Raw genomic sequence first — 17,035 nt, 5'->3', positions numbered from 1 at the left:
GTTTTTGTACATTACAAAACCTGTGTAATAGCACAGACACACACCACCATTTTAGTGTCTTTGCTACATTTGTTTGACAACTAAAAAGGAAAGACTTGTTTTTGGGCCACTAGGTGGCAAAACCTCATTGAAGTGGTACTAGATTCAAAATTACACTCTGTCACTTCCTTGTACAATGCACACAACCAACGAGATATTTTTATTTTAAGCCTCAGCTACCATTCTTGAAATTTATACCATATTCATCAAAACCCTTGCACTGTCAATGGATGACATCTCCTCTACAAAGCATGTTTGAGCAAACAGATTTACAATGTTGATTCTTGCCAGGGTAGAATAGGCCAAGACTTCTGCTTTCCTCTCACTGTGTGTAATGGGGAAATGAAAGCTGCTTTGTGTCAGTGGGGCTTACAGAAGTTAATGAAATATGCATGCTTAGAATAATGTAACCCCGACCTCGGCTAAAACGCCATGTGCCATTTCCGCATCCAAAACACCTCGTCTGCTGATGCTGAAGTCAGAGCTTATGTTTCAGGTACCATGTTACAGCTTTTCATTACCACAGAGAATTAAACTGGTTCTGTGGATGGTGTAACCTGAGGAGAGACACTAACATTACTGGAATTTCAATTGTACGTTATTTGTCTTTTATTTATGCAACTCAAAGCTTAAAGCTTAAAGGTTTTCAGATTTTTTTTATACTTTGGTAAGTATGTTTTGAAATCTAATGTCCAATAACAAAGAATGTCGGGTTAGGTCAGCAGATTTTGTGTTACTCTAATGCACGTTCAGTCACCTGATTAAGATTAAAATCCGGTACAACATGGTATCATTATCACTTCACAGGTACTGACATTCAGACTAATATTGTAATTTTCCACACAATACTCTTAAGAATGTGATGAAAACAAACCAAGAGTTTGATTTTAAGCAGCAGCAGCCAGTATATTTATGATATCAGAAAACACTGTTAAAGAAACTTAACAGAAAATGGTTGAGGCTAGGGTCTTGGCAGTGTTGAAGAAAACAGGGATTAATTTCCACTGGGATGAAGGGGAAACTGTTTGTACCTGGGGCATCAAGAGGTTCTTTTTTTGAAACTTGGGTTCACTTAATTAGGATCACTGAGGCTTCATCTGAAGCACCGAGGCATCAGCCAGCCTGTCTGCATTCAGGTAAGGAATACAGCAATATACGGCATCTCTGCCTCTGCCACAGAGGGGACAGAAGAATTCACTGGGCTTGTGTTAGACACAGTCTGTCCATCAGTCTGTCTGTCTGTCTCTGAATCACATGGAGAATGGTGCTTGTGTGTGAGTGTGTGTGTGTGTGTGCACATGCGCACACGCATTTCTCCACTACTGAGAGAACGAGGCTTCCTGCAGCACGACTCTGGCAGTGCTGGGCCGCGAAGCTGCCTGAGCCATGTGCCCGGCGTTTCCATGGCAACAGAGGACGGCAAGACTGATACACACACGTGCGCACACATACACACAGGCAAAACATATTCTCTCTCGCTGCCTCTTCTCTCCCCACGCACATTCACGCAGCAGTCCAGCAGCAGAACGATGCAACAGGAATACAGAAGAACCTGCCTGCCTGTGCTGAGGAGAGGCATTACACAACACTGGCAGAATACAGAACATGCCAGGAGAGAGGGGAGGACAGAGGGGGGAGAGGACAGCAGAGGAAAGAGAGGGAGAGAGAGGGATAAAGAAGCGTAGGCGGTAGGGAGACGACATTCACCATCACCTGCTGTAGCTGACATTCACAGGAAAGAGCTGAAGCATTTACTAGCAGACAGAAAGTGAACAGCCTCTGGGTGAGGTGAGGGGAATGTGTTTTTAATCACAATGAACAGCTATCAGAGATGTTCAACTTTTTTTCCCACAAAGCATCCTGTTATGTGCATGGGGGCTGCAACTAATCATTTTTACTATTGATAAATCCGTCCATTATTTTCTCTTCTTCTTCAAATTTCTTGTTTTTTCCAACCAACTGTCCCTCATAATAACCAATCAGCCCTGAAAAATTACCTTTTATATGATATGTTGTTGTCCTCTCATTAATATAGTGTTATGTTTACAGTAATCCATTTCTCTTTGTTCCTTATTTTCATGTGAGAGCTATTTGCAAAGCCAGTCCTACAGTTGGTGCCTATAATTACCTTTTACCTAGACTATGTTTGGACGTGCCCAGGAAGTTCAAATCTCAGATAATAGCTTGCAGACAAGAAGCGACTGATGCCCAGCAGTGATAAGCCTTTACGATATGTTCTGCTGTATCTGCTCTATGCTCCCCAGGGTTCCTAGGTCTAGAGAGTAAAGGAGATTATAGCTCTCTAGCCAGCCAGCCAGGCTCTTGTGTAACATGGGGCTGGGTGGCAGAATGCTGAGCTGGCGATTTCCCTGCTAATTGGATGACTTTGCAACCTCTGGCACTGTACTGAAAAATAATGCTTATCAGGACCCAGCTCAAATCAGAGACTCAACTCCACCCAAGTGTAATAACTAGTTTAGCTTAAAAATATGTATAAATGCCACATAATACACAACCAGACCAAACCCTACCTGTTTTTAGACTAGCCTAGCCAGTCCTCAAACTTACTTCCAAGTCTGAACAGAACAAAAGCCCAACCTGGTCAAGTTTCTTTTGACTAAAGCTTTGCTCCTATCTCAAGTTGCCATCTATTCTATGTCCCAACTCCTACCCCCCTTTCTTACCATCCCTCCCTTTCTGTCCTATATCAACCTCTACGAGGGCACGGCACTGCACTGGCAGTCTCTACAGGAAGTGGAGAGTTTATCTGGGCAGCTGGCACTGATAAGATAAAGCAGGAGGGGTCATGCTTGGGTGAGTGAGCAGGTAGCAGTTGGGGGGGTGTGGGAGCCATTGACGCTAATCAACACTATGCATCTCTCCTAGAACAGATGCTAGGTCACCCATTACAAGCTAGTGACAGGCAGGCAGGAATACAGGCTGTAGACATCCAGAAAGAGAATGCATGCCACGTTCATACACATGCACCCATATTATTTTACACGTTTTGGATGGCTGCCAACGTACATAGTATAGGCCAACCTCTTAGAGGGAATTCCAAACAAACCTGGTGTTTTGTTGATAGTGTGAGAAGGTGAAAGAGGGTGAGGGTAGTGGAAAAAAAATCTGTGGGTTGCTCAGATTTTTTGATATGGAAACAACAGCAGATGCTGGTTGCTTGATTTTTAAGTTAAAGTGCGTTCCGCTGACTTGCTACTGGCTTTGTTATGTGGTTTGACCTGCTTTAAACTCCAGAAATCCACACATGCAGGCACCATTAACTTTAGGAAAACACCCACACACGCCCACCTTGGTTGATGTCCTCAATGGCCCGGCGTATGCCCCGGTCGAAGGCACGGGCGTCAGCGGGGCTCTGGAAGGTCAGTCCAAACTTCTTATCGTTGATTCTCCAGTGGTGGAAGATGGGGTTGACCTTGTTGTATACGAGGCCTTTCTGTAGGACACACTCCAGGACCACCTGACAACACACACAGGGTTGGAGAAATAAGGCATATTAGAACTGACTGAAATTAAAGATGGGATCAAATGGGAACCACGCAATTTGTATTTTCTCTCCATATCTACACAGAGTTAGAAAACAAAAGTTGTAGTTCCATTTGGTCAAGCTATGAGATGTTAGTATGCAGACTGGAAACTGCATAATTTTAAGGACGGATGATGCTGATGAAACTCAGTGGGGAACACACATGTAATTCCTTCATCTTATTCCTCACCCTAAGCTGTTTAAATGTGTCACATTCTATCAATCCACCACAACACGAGTAAGGGAAAAACAGAGAGAAAGAGAATGAGAATGAGAGTAGAGGCCACCATCTGCAGCAACGCATAACTCTAGAACTTTTAAAATAGAAAATGAAAAAAAATCATCCCAAGCCCAGTAATTTCACATACTTTTTTGGATAATTTGTAAAACACATTCTAAATGGTGGGGTTTTCATTACAGATGATGATAAAGTTGGAGAGCAGAGGTGGTGGCAGAAGAAGGGGGGCTGAGTATGTTTTGGAGCCAGGCAGCCCAAGTGTGTGGCAGAGAGAGACTGTGTTTCTAAAGCCTATTATTAATCAGGGCTACTGGGCCGCCTCCCGGCCTTCCTCTAGGCAGATTAAATGAAATGAGAGACGGCCATTACAGTCTTTGAGGTTTTCTACCGACGTGCACGAGAGCTGGCTTAATGGGGTGTGAATGTGTGAGCGAGCGAGCGAGCGCATGGTGATCCGTGTGAGAGAATGCGTGAGCACAGGAGCTGGTGTGATGAAAAGCTCAATGACCCAAGTGCTACACTGTGCATCTTCTCAGTGCAAATGCCTTATCAAGGGATAATGGTCGCAGACCAATACTCGACGGCTGAAAGCAGATGGCACCGTTCCCCTTGGATCTGGACAACAGTCAACATGCATGCTTCAAGATGCTGATACGTGGCAGCTGTACGAGAGGCTGATGATATGTGATGTGCATGTGTCAGAGCAGGAATATACTGGTTTACATTTCATTCTGAATGTCTGAGCAAGAGTTGCCTTTTACACTCAAAGTGTAGTGTAACATAATTTTTCTGCATGTGGGTGTGGTAAAGATGTGTCTCACAGTATCTGTCCTCATGTCACTATTGCATGCATGCCTCCCCAAGAGAAGGAGGGGCAAGGGTTAAGTCTGTGTGTTTACCCAGAGGCACTGGATGAAGAGAGGAATGGATGTGAGGAGGATGGAGTGGCAAGGAGTTTGGGGGTGGGGTGGGGTGCTCTAGGGTTGATTGTGGAGGCGAGACTGAATGGAGCCAGAGCAGGTAAGGTGAGCCCACAGTGAGGCAGACAGAGGAGGAAGTATCACAGTTGCAGTGAAGGACAATACTTGACACCTAGGGATGGGAACAGAGAACTGGTTCCAGTTGAGAACCGGTTCCAAACTGTCCGAATTATTCACATAGTATGCCTCCGAGCTTATCAATTCCTTTTATCACTGCCTTTCATTGATGCCTTTCGCGTTTTTCTGACAGTTAAACACTGCAAAACAAAGAAATCAAACTCAAGCATCTACACTGGAAACTTGCAACAAAAATGAGTCATGGCGGAGAGAATGAAGCCATCCAAAGCGTGGCTTCATGTCACAAAGAAAGATGACAAAAGTGATAACTGTAATGTCTGTAAAATGCTAAATTCAAATAATGGTGGAAAACTCAGCAATATGCTTCCCAACCGAGGAGCACATTTCCAACATTTCCCATACTTAACCTCTACATCGGACAGACCGCCCTGGTAGATTAAAACATATATCACTCATTTTCAGCGTTGGTAAATCTTACATTAGAATGCCTAATTTCACTGTTTTTGAATGAACAAATTTTTGGCCACAGACCAAAAATTTGTGCTCAGAGAAAAGAGAGGAGGAGGGAGAAGACAGAGAGACAGAAACAGAACGGAGGCACGAGATGCTAGAGGAAGAGAGGGACAGAGACAGAGACAGAGACAGACAGAGGTGAGACGTGCAGAGAGTAGTGAAGAGATGGCGTGAGAGTGGAAATGGGGGAAGATAGAGATTTACATGCATACAAGAAATCACATGGGGGAAATCAGGACTCTGGTTGAAACTGACACTTTTTTTTTCACTCACTCAAGACTTAAAGCTAATAACCCACATTTTCCTAGCAAACATAAGTCAAAACATTCAAATGAAAAACTTAACACCAGAAACAACTGTATCCAGTGGGCCCTTGCCCCAAAGCAAAGCTATTTAGAGTAAGCCTGGTCCACACCACAGTCACAGCTGTATCAATCACTAGGAGTCACAGACTGTGAATGACAGGAAGCGAGGTGGAGCAGAGAGCTTAGCCAGAGATTTGTCATAATCCGAGAGCCAGTATGGTAAGTAATCATCAACTAATTAGATCTGTAGTTTTTAAGAGTCAGAGAATCAGAGTGAAAGAGACAGAGAGAGAGAGAGAGAGAGCGAGGGAGGGGGCAAGGAAGAGAATGATTGGTAGCTATATGGAGAGCCAGCTGAGTCATCACCAGTACACTCTGTGCCGCATCACTGCGCTTATAGACAGATCCCCTCCACTTCTCTTCTTCCGTCTCCCATCTATCTGGCTCCACCTCTGTTTCCTGCTCTTTGACTACACCCACATCTCTCTCCCTGATTCCTCTCATATCTTATGCACCCCAATCACCTTGTTTCTACCAGCTGACATCAAACTAAATCTCTGATGTTTCCCTCCATCTAGATCAGCTTCCTATCGGGGAAGGGAGATGTCATTGTGCTTTCCTATCCTGTTCATTTCTGGCAGAATTACAACACAGAAATTGTATCCTGTAAGAAGATATATAAATATATCTACAACATGAAAACGGTATTTTTCTTTTCTGTGTATCACACAATAACAACTCAAACCAAACAGCCTTTCAAACATTCAGGAGCTCTTCACTAGGTCTTCTTTCAGTTTTCAACATCATTCATACAACATAATTACGGTCTTTCATTCACCTCTGAAATCAAAACACTGACACTGCTGTTTTAAACAATACTGTCGTAACAAGTGCTGATATTGCCCTATGTTTTTTGTGACTATCACTGACATGTTCTTATGTGGTTGTGTCTGTTGCTGATGTTTTCTTGGACACATCACTCTGACTCTCTTCATCTTGATGCCGTCAGACTGTCGGTAACGCTGTGGTTGACGCCAACACCCTGGCACTGGGTGGCATCCCGACATATGGCTGGGTGTTTGTTGTGGTGGCTGGGGGTAGACTTTGGCGGTGATAGGGGTGTTTTACCACATCCCAAAACAGTTGCTGGGGTCTCTGAGCCATGTCTGTGCCCTGTTTGAACAACAGCATTCCCGCCACACCCTTTCCTGTGCCACACACACGCTTGGATAGCAACATGCAAAACACAAACACACCATAAACATAAAACACACATAAAATGTGTTCAGCCTAAGAAGATAAAAAACATGATTTAGACGTCCTACAGTAACAAGCCTCTAATGTCGGGTCGTCAGGAGCCACCAGACTGTGCATCATGGTGGCCTCTGTCTCCTGGCATCTGACAGTTCTCTTTCTCTCCCTCACACACTCACACTCACTCACACTCACTCACAGACACACACAGACTTACACTCTCATTACCGCAGACCAGGATTATCCCCAGTGCATATCTACTGGATCTGTTTTACATCTACAACACACAATGAGTATGTGACAAGTAGGTCATGAGTTTTACAGAAACTACAGCATAAGTCATAAGGATTAGAACTACAACATACAATCTGCTGAAAAAGACTTACTTTGTAAATACTTTGTATTTTATTTTATTCTTATTTTACGGTAATTTATTTTTTGAACCTTATTGTGTTTTTCTTTCTCTACCTCTTCCGAGCTGGTGCAATGAAATCTAGTTCTTATACGTACTGGAGACGTAAAAAGTGTTTTATGAGTATATATTGTGCAGTTTTACTATTAACTGTAGAAGGTTTTACACACTTTTGGGATTTTCTTTTTACTAATAGAGCAACCAGGAACATATTTTCCTGGCTTAATTTACCGTCAAATACAGTCTTGACATTAAACATCAAGTAAGAGAAAATGCTTATAAAAAAGGCAGGCAAATATTCGTGTACTCAAGGAAAACCGGAGTGAGTGTGAATTTTCAGCCCCTATTCCATCCTTTAGGTGCCTTCCAGACTCTTTGTGTGTTTCCCACATCCCTCATCCCACATTCTCGTCTCTTGACTAATCTGCCCTTCTCCTGATGATGTCATCATGCATCACCACATCACGCAGTTTGCTCCTATTTTCAGATACCTGCGCCATGGAGGAAAGCCAAACAACCACTTCCTGTGTGAGTATGTGTGAATGTGTGTGTGAGAGAGGGGAGTCTGAGAAAGGGGGGGCTCATGGTGATCTCATCGAAGAGAATGCACCATCTCTGGTCTATACACCTTAATGTGCATGAAAATGGCGGAATGACCAAATAACAGAAAACAAATGCATCAACAAGCTTGTTACATGTATAGTAGGAATATTCACGTATATGAGCTAGACGTTCCCTTACCAGTTTGTCTTTGAGCCTCTCGCCCTTGATGTGGAACTCCACAGCAGTGGGGCTAGGACTGGGACTGGGACTGGGACTAGGACTGGGGCTACAAGGGCTGAGGTTGCTGCTGCTTCCTCCGCTGCCTCCACTGTGGGTACTGCTGCTGTCCTCCGCCCGGCTGACCTTATAGACAGTGACACAGCTAAGGCCTCCACCCCCAAGGGGAAGCCACCCACCGCTGGAGTCATCCCGAGTCATGACCACTGCTCTCACACGCGCATAACTGTCACTGTGAAGGAGGAAGGGAGGAAGACAAGGGGGGTGGAAGGAATAAGGAGACATGGGAGGAGCAAAAGAAAAGCAATGCTGTTAATAAACATAATTAGTCGTAATCAGCATCCAATACTTTACTATTGTGGTCTTTTTCTTGAAGGCTTTTTCTGTTGAAACAATATCTCACCTGGACCACAAAACCCTCATCAGAACTACACAGCCCACATCAAATATCAGCCCACATTATACAGCGGAACCAAAGCAAAAACGAGTTAGAGTTCAGCACATTTAGCCTGCACAAAATGGTTAGTAAATGTGTAGTGAGGAACACACTGTATAGACATACAGGTGAGATACAGCAAGGAGACAGGTGTAAAATGTCTACATCACATCACCAAGTTTGACTGTTCTCACTCAGTGCGCAACACAAACCACATCACACAAGAACCACTCCGATTCTGAGATTAGTTTGCTTAAAACAAACGAAGCTAAGGGGAAATCTAGGTGATGACAGCAGCTATTACTAGCAAAACGCTAGGCTAAAACCCGAAACAAAACTGAAAATAGAATGTGAAGGAGTCAGAGTCAGAGTCCGAGAGGATTCAGCTTATAATCAGATGTATATTTTGGTTTTAGTGCATGATATAACAGACTTTTGGCTACTATTTCTAAAGCCTAAAGCCGTCAGTGTATGTTTAACCCCAGCAAGAGGGTGACTGACCATGTGGGCAAGTTCGAGCTCTGGTCACTGCTGACTGTCAACCTTTCCCCTAAAGCAGGTGGTTTCAAACTAGACAACGCATGACGGAGGCTCCAGCTCACAACACACTTTTTCCACTCTGATTTCCCATGCTAATGCTGCTAGCTGTCTTACTCTTCTCTCTCATGTCACCTACTAGGGCTTTGAATTATGGGGTAATACACTGTAAGTTCATCTGTAATACATTCCATTACCTATGTAACTGAAGGAAAGCATACACTCTGTGTTTTCAGAAAGCAGGAATGAAATGTGGGGGTGATTATTCACAGGATTAAGAAAGGATTTAAGTTTCAGTGGATGTTCCCATCTCTTTTTGCTTCTCTCTGTCCCTTCACTCAGAGTTAGATGTTCTCCTGATTAGATAACATAGACTGCACTGGGCCACCGGAAATGACAAAGGTCAGGGTGTGCTGAGGGCTGCATTTTCACAAACTCCTGGTAACATATTAAAAACTGAGGAAGACCTGGGAGCTGAAAGAAATTGGAAAAGTGAGTGAAGAATGTGACTGCCGGATGTCTTCCTGTGACAGATCGCTTTTTGGCCAACATCCGGGTTGACCAATGAAGATGACGTCACACAGTCTGAAATGTTCTGTAAAGGCATTTCTTCTTTGACAGTGGACAAATTTGAAACAGTGATTTAGGGAGTGAAATGTCACTGACTGACAACATGTAATTTATTACATAGTTAAGCAGTAGCTCATGCTCCAATAGCAGAAAAGCTGCGTTCTCCCCCTTACTGCCTCTCCTCTCCAAATCTTGGCCTGCTCAATGAGGCTAACCTTTGGTCTCCTGCCTTCCACACCCTTGGCAAACCTCAGTGTCCGTTGTTGGTTAGTAATTAATCTAAGAGCCAGTGAGCATAAAACCTGAAGCTGTTTTTTTTTCATGTGAAAGCTTTGATATCCTGGCACCTGGTAATAGTTGACCAAAGTTCCCTCAAAGGATTGATGAGTATGATAAATATGGGCAACTGAAAAATAAACCAAGTGACCAAACAGATTGCCTTTTTGAAAAAAACGGTTCAAACACACAAACACACACACTAAATATACTTCATGTTCTTGATTATCTTTCCTGTTTTAGACCTTCCCAAAACTCCACACTAATCAATACATCCAAAAAGTCGTTTGCTTAGATTGAATGGCTATCAAAATCTTACATAATGTGATTATATTAAATATGGTAGCACTGTGCTCACTACTGAGTGTTAAAAGTCAATGCCATGACAATCTGTCTGTATTTTCAGCAAGCTTCACCAGTCCTTTGCTACTATAATCATCAAAATTCCAAGGACACTTTCAAATATTATGTTGTGATTTTTATGCCACTAAATGTGGGTACGGCTTCAAAGAAAAGTAACTATTCTGCCAATTAAAAGACATACGAATAAATAATAACCAGTAAGGCCGGACAATAGCAGATACAGAATTTACTGAATGACCAATATTATGAGTCACTTATCAACCTAAATGTATATATACCACAGTCGTCAGTTTTCTCTCTCACATGCTGCTCCGAGATTAGACGACAGTGGTTGTTCGTGGGAAACTGACAGAAAAACACAACCACAACTTACTTCCCCTTTGCAACCTCCAAGCAACACCCTTTTTGGTTCTACCTTATAACCACGCCATAGAAGTAGTGCTTAACCTTATATGAGAACCCCTGCCACCGTAGAAAAATTTATTTTTGAGCAGTATAACAGGCAGTAAAAGAGGGAAACTGCTGCTGTTAGACCCCTCTATGGCCCCCAATAAAGGATGCGGGTGATGATTGCAGGAGGGGCTGTCAGTCAGGCAGGGGTCCCTGGGGTGAACAGAAGGCAGGCGGTGGTGTCGCTCAGCCATGACCAGGGCACAATGACCAGGGCCTGACCCTTCAGACCTACCATCACACACATGCCAGCAACCATGACACTCACAGAGAGGGGGGCTGGGTGCAGAGAGGAAGTTAAGTGGACTGTGTATACGTGCATTTTTGCATCTAGCTTAAAACATCAATGTTAACCTAGTTTTAAGTATAGGAGCCATTCCTACAAGAAAAACTGATAATTATCATCAGAAAATTGTAAATAATTCAAATCAAAGGTACACTTCTGCAACCTGTAGACCAAACACAAAACTCAATTCAACCAAGTGTACTAGACCCATTTAACAAAACCTTTGCAATAGGGGAATAAAAAAGGTTCCATCCGCTCATCTTCTTCTTCCTCATAAAAAAAACTTTTTTTTTTCTCTTTTAACAGTAAAAAAGTATGTCGTCCAAAAAGATATTTGAGCACAACCTGCTGCAAACCACAAAAACACACACAAAGTTCAGAGTGGGATGGCGGAGACAAAGGCTGGCCTCCACGCCCCTTGCTGGGAGCACACAGTCGACTGGACACACAATTGAGAGCGGAAGCAGATCAGCTGGCCTGGGCCTGCGAGAAGGGGAGAGAGGGGGAAGGAGGAGGGAGAGACAGAGAGAATGGAACCCCCCATTCCAAATTATTCCAAGTTATTCTGCTGGATGACTGACTTCATTTCCGACCAAAAGCAGGAGAGAAAAACAGAGGGAGGGTTGAGAGTGTAACGAAGAACTGTGGGGGGAGGAGGAGGAGGTGGCTGTGGATGGGAACAGGGTGGAGACCAAGGTGACAGTCAACAGCTCCCACCCGCATTTGTATATGGCCTTTTCTATTCACAAAAAGGATGTGCCTAGCCTTTTACTGCATCTACACAAAATGATATATGCACTAACCAAATAACCAGCACCTTACTATCATAAACCTAATTTAAAGTCAAGGCAAAGAGTAAAAAATCATTTAAATTGGAATTTAGCCTCCACTTGAAATAAACTGTAAAAATAGAAGGTGTGATGGGGGAGCACGTGCAGACCAGGCAGGCCTGGGCCTCAAGGCCGGCTGCTCCAGTGTGTGGTGGAGAAGGGGGATCCTGGGACAACCATTTCCTAAGTGGACAAAGTGGCCGTTTGTCTGCTGCTCCGGCCCATGGCTCACTGGGCTCCAGCATGCCATCATGCTTTGCTCCTGTCTCAGCCTTGGGCTTCCCACCCTGAAGAGGAGTGGAGAGAAGGGGAGAACAGGGGTATGGGGGTGGGGGGGGGGGAAGAAAGACAGGAGGGGGAGAAGAAGGGAAGGAGGAGAAGGAAGAGGAGGCGTACAGGAGGAGAGGAGAGAGGGAAAGGATGTGGCCTGAGCCCTGGGTGCTCGCCAAGTCACCCTCCCTTTCCTCCGCTCCCTCTCCCCCCCTCTACCCAACCCCTCCCTGGCTGCCTCTCTCTACACAATGGCCGCTTCTCTGCTGAAATTTCACGTTATTGGATCCCAGGCCTGGAGTTTTGTCCTCCCACAATGTCCAGGCAGCGGAGCATGCTGCAGGGGAGACACACTCTGCAAGCTAAAAGCTGGAAAACCATTCCTCCTTTCATTAGCATCAGAAAAGGGGAGAAAAGTCCCCCCTACCTCTTTTTTTCCAGTCGCCCTCTTTCCTCCCCATCTCTACCCTGTATCAAAACCGGAGGAAGGCTGTCAAGCTCGGTCAAGCTCCGCTAGACCACTTTGGCTTGCAGGACTTTTGAGGGGGAAATTCATTAAAATATCATTGGGAAAATAAACACAAGCTACTTATCCCAATCCGATTCTATAGATTATCCTCTGAAAGGAAAGCAATCACTAGGAGCAGAGGGGGGAATGGAAGATGCCGTAAAAAGCAACTCTGGGTGTGACTCATTCACTTTGCTTACTAAAATGTGTGGCTATATAACACCTGTTCTCATAGATAAAATCTGATACTTATACATTTTCTTAACAGCTTTAGCCTGGCCCAAAATACAATAAACTCTTAGTGTATTCAATGTATATCAACTTGCCAAAAGATCTGCATGAGTCCAGGGCTTGCAGATATGGTGAAGCAGAAAAGTATTCATTGCATATATTCAAAAAATTGTAATCCACCAAAAAAATATTCCACTCTAAAACCAAAATTTAGGCTAACAAATGGTAACTTGGAGCTAAGAGGATAAAGTGGTGCAGTTTCCTTCCTTGTGATCACGCCTCATTGAAGAAATAAATAACATGCAATCTGGGACTCGACCGTCGATTCCAGCAGTGCATCTAATCTGAACGGTGCAAACTAGCTAGCCAATTATCCACGGTTCAAATCCCCTAAATAACCAGTGGCAAACTCGAGGGTGCAGACATACCCAAAACAAACACCAATATGACCTAACATGGATGCAGTGCAAATTATGACATAGCTCCAGAGCAAGACACTTTTGAAGGGGCTGTCTGTTAGCCATTAATAAAAACAGAACCAAAAATGGGACAATTGCCAAATGCCTAAAGAAACACCAAGCCTGCTGCATTAGCTACAGTGAAAACTAATATGCTGGCTATAGAAAGAGAAGTGAAAGAGAAATTTGCCCTATCTCCTCTCAACACCTCAGGCTGCTGGTGAGTCATCGCCCTCACAAGAACATTCAGCTTAGCTACCAACTGACTCAGGGAAAAAAAAAAAACAGAACAAACCTACTCTGCTCCTGCACCACACAGTGAATCTACACTTCAAATTTACCACCATCCTTTCACAGAAATACCATCTAATATGACGACAAATTAACTGATCATAGTCACTTCTTGTAGCATACATCACATATTGCAGTTAGTGGGTCAAATTAGCCTGTAGAGCAAATCAAAGATAGACCTAAATCAGTAAATGAATGTCAAAACTGCTCACTAAGACAGGGTTTCTGACACTGACTTTCTAACCAACCCCTCTATTACTGGATTGGGCCTGTAACCCCAACAACAATAATCTAGGTGCTGCTGCGCTGTGGCACTATAAATCAAAAGAATCCCATATGTGTATCAAATGCCAAAAAACTATTCTCAAACATCAATCAAGGCACATATTGAGATGATCTTAATTTGAACCACAAGCATTTGGAAAATTAAAACCTTGCGCTTGCCATTACCAAAAAAAAAAAAAAAAAAGAGGAACCACAAATTTCGAATGCTGCGGTGTCTCTGGTCTGCTTTGATCTAAGAGTAGTCCCCAGGGACCTCAGCCTCTACTTGTTATAGTTACTCTGAAACTGAGGGGAAGATGGGAAGCTGAAGGGACAAGGCAGCCGTCTAGCTGTGGGAGAAACTATCAACACATCTCAGGAGCAACTAGGAAGAATAAACCACCAAACCATGATGAAGGCCCATAGATGTTAAGAGAAACTGCTATGAGAAGCTGTAAATCATAACAGCATGCCCCATTGTTGGGAATATCGTAACATCATCATCACCATTACCATAAACGTTACAAACCAACCTATTAGACCATCTTGAAAATCAATTAGATTCACATTCAAGTAGCTTTCCACTGAACCTTGGCTTCTAGGAATTAGAGGAATCAGGAAACGCTTTTACCAACCAATAAAGATCTGTTCCAAGTTCTAAATATAGCTTCTAAACAGGACAAAATCTGATCAAAAGTTTACTGAGCAGATAAAAATACATGTTCTTACAGGCTTCCAATTTTAATCCAATTTGAAAATGTGACTCATTAATTCATTTATTTGATGATATAAAGCAATGTTTGATTAAACTCACTCATCTAGGATGCAGGCCTATCTCTCCCAGAAAGCCATACACATGCCAAATGTTCCCAGAGAAATAAACACACAAGTGTGTGAGCACAGACGCACACACAGAAACCCCTTCCTGTTTTCAAAGCATTTGGAAACTCAATCAAAGACACAAGGTTTAGGATTTACATCTGTGCCCTTTTATGTCTGTGGCCTCGCAGGAAAGAACCATCTCAGCCCAGCTGCAGCAAAGAGCTCACAACAAGGCCCAGCCTTCATGCTCCCGCATGCAGCACAACTGAAAACAATATCCATAATTCAGACACTTAGTGCTAAAAGCACTTCTTAGAGGCATTGAGATATGGTCTGTGAACATCAGAGGCCCTCCTTGACAAAGAATTAAAGACAAGCCCAAAACACAAAGACACAAAAAAAGAAAAATATCATCAAGTTTTTTTAGTATAGGCTTAACAGCTGACATACACAGCATTGATCCACACCAGTCTTTGTCTTGAAAATAAGAACACTGTTTTGAAATATGCTCTAAATACACTGCTGACATTTAACGCCAGTTTATGCCTGCTCCTAAAATACTTGAAGAGGAAATGAAAATTATAAGAGGGAAGTGGCTCGGGTTTAAAATACACAGAATCCAGGCCCAAATCTGGCCATGGGAATGGAACAGTCCACCACTATACAAGGCCTGTTCAGTTTGTTGGCTTGTCTCAGTTACAGACAGTCCAAGCCCTCTGGTTATACAGAGGATCATTGTCATTAATCAAAGAAACAATACAGAACAGCTTCTAATGTAATGTGTGACACTAGGGCATAAATATTCTATATGCAAAATAACGAAGTAGAGTAAAATTAAAGTATGAGTGAAAAAAAAGTGAAACCTTAATTTCTACAATGTAGAGCATATTTATCTTAAATCTAAAACTAAATCTAATAAAATGTGTTAACATGTCTATCAACCCGTAAAGTAAAATGTACCCTCAAGTATATTGTCAAATAACACATTTTATTAGGCTCTGTTAACCACCGTAGTCACAAGCAACACTTCCTCAAAAGAATACAGAAGCAAAACCAAAGATGTGTTCAGCTCAGCAGACTTTGTGAAAGGTAAGATGTGTCTGTAGCTTAGACTTGGCCAGCTAGTAAAGCTAAGTGTTCATGGAGGTCATAGTCAACAACTGGCAATAACCCCAAATAATACTATCTATAAAAGGGTCCAGGAAATTATTTAGCTTAACATAAGGGCCACAGGATATAGGCAATTAACCAGACCATAAAGCACTAGCCCTAACAGCTGAAGTAGCTGTCTCCCTTTGTCGTTTCAGGACATGATGGGGGCTGTTTGGGAGGAATGTGTTTGGAAAGCTCGGCAACAGGAATGGGAGTGCGAAACAGCCCTCAGGTGATAAGATCACGACACCCACATTGGCAGATAAAACGCTGAGCTGTCAAATCAATCACACAGATAGGAAGAGGACACAGAGAGAGCAATCACTGAAGATCACCTGACTGGCAACAGAGAATACCACAGAACTGCAGGAATCTAAAACAATGAGGCCATACCCTGTGCGTGTTCAGTGGAGTATAGAGGCAACTGACCTTCACTGATAAAAATGGATGAGGGCCCCAATAATCTTAGCAAAATCAGTCTGTAGGTACACACAAACTTAAATATACATTATCGCCTGTTTGATTTCTAGTTTTCTTCAAGAAAAAACTGAGGGAAGACAGACAGAAACTTAAATTTGTCTATGTTTTCAAAAATAAAAAAAGAGCATCTACAATACACAGACAAAAGATACAAGTACAGCACACCTCAATAGGCCACTGCCTTGGCTGAGATAAATATTTTAGATAAACATGACTTTCAGAGAGGCTGCTTTCACATACTTTTATAAATCTCCCACTTCTCTTCGCATGACCATAGTCCTTCTCTGCAAAATTCACATTAGCCTTACATTACACCACACTCTGCACGCCAACACACACCCCGGAGCCGATGCAAACCAAAACCTGACAAAGCTTTATGTGCCTTCTTGTCTTTTAAGCCTTGTGAACGTAGTTGCACCGAGGCCAAGTAACATGTTCTCAGCAAAGGGTGTGCTGTGTGTTCACCAGCTTGGCTTACCACCCATCATTCAGACAAAACCACTTGAGGACTATCTCACACATTTCGTGGAGATTTTCAAATTAAAATGTTTACGGTGCAGGCTACAGGAGAAAAAGTGCAGTTTTCCTTAATGACACTTGTACACGGAAGCATAAAGTCAAAAGATAACCAGTGCTATCCAAGGGTTAAGACAAACAATTTCCATCTA

The 17,035-nt window shown here is 43.0% G+C and overlaps 1 protein-coding gene across 2 annotated transcripts in view; it reads right to left on the bottom strand.

The window, feature by feature from the left end:
- The window catches only part of spred1 (sprouty related EVH1 domain containing 1), a 36,217-nt gene that overhangs the window by 16,313 nt on the left and 2,869 nt on the right, over window positions 1-17,035 (bottom strand). For both annotated transcript variants that reach the window (XR_005896212.1, XM_041060227.1), the window contains exons 2-3: window positions 8,105-8,375; window positions 3,349-3,517 (exon numbers count right to left, since the gene is read on the bottom strand). Coding sequence is in view for 1 of the 2 variants with exons in the window: in XM_041060227.1 (XP_040916161.1) it covers window positions 3,349-3,517; window positions 8,105-8,375 (440 nt within the window). In the remaining variant the exon portion in view is untranslated. The remainder of the gene's footprint in view (window positions 1-3,348; window positions 3,518-8,104; window positions 8,376-17,035) is intronic.

Source organism: Toxotes jaculatrix, chromosome 17, assembly GCF_017976425.1.
Source record: "Toxotes jaculatrix isolate fToxJac2 chromosome 17, fToxJac2.pri, whole genome shotgun sequence".
NCBI lineage: Eukaryota > Metazoa > Chordata > Actinopteri > Toxotidae > Toxotes > Toxotes jaculatrix.
This window is presented reverse-complemented; position numbering and strand designations above follow the sequence as displayed.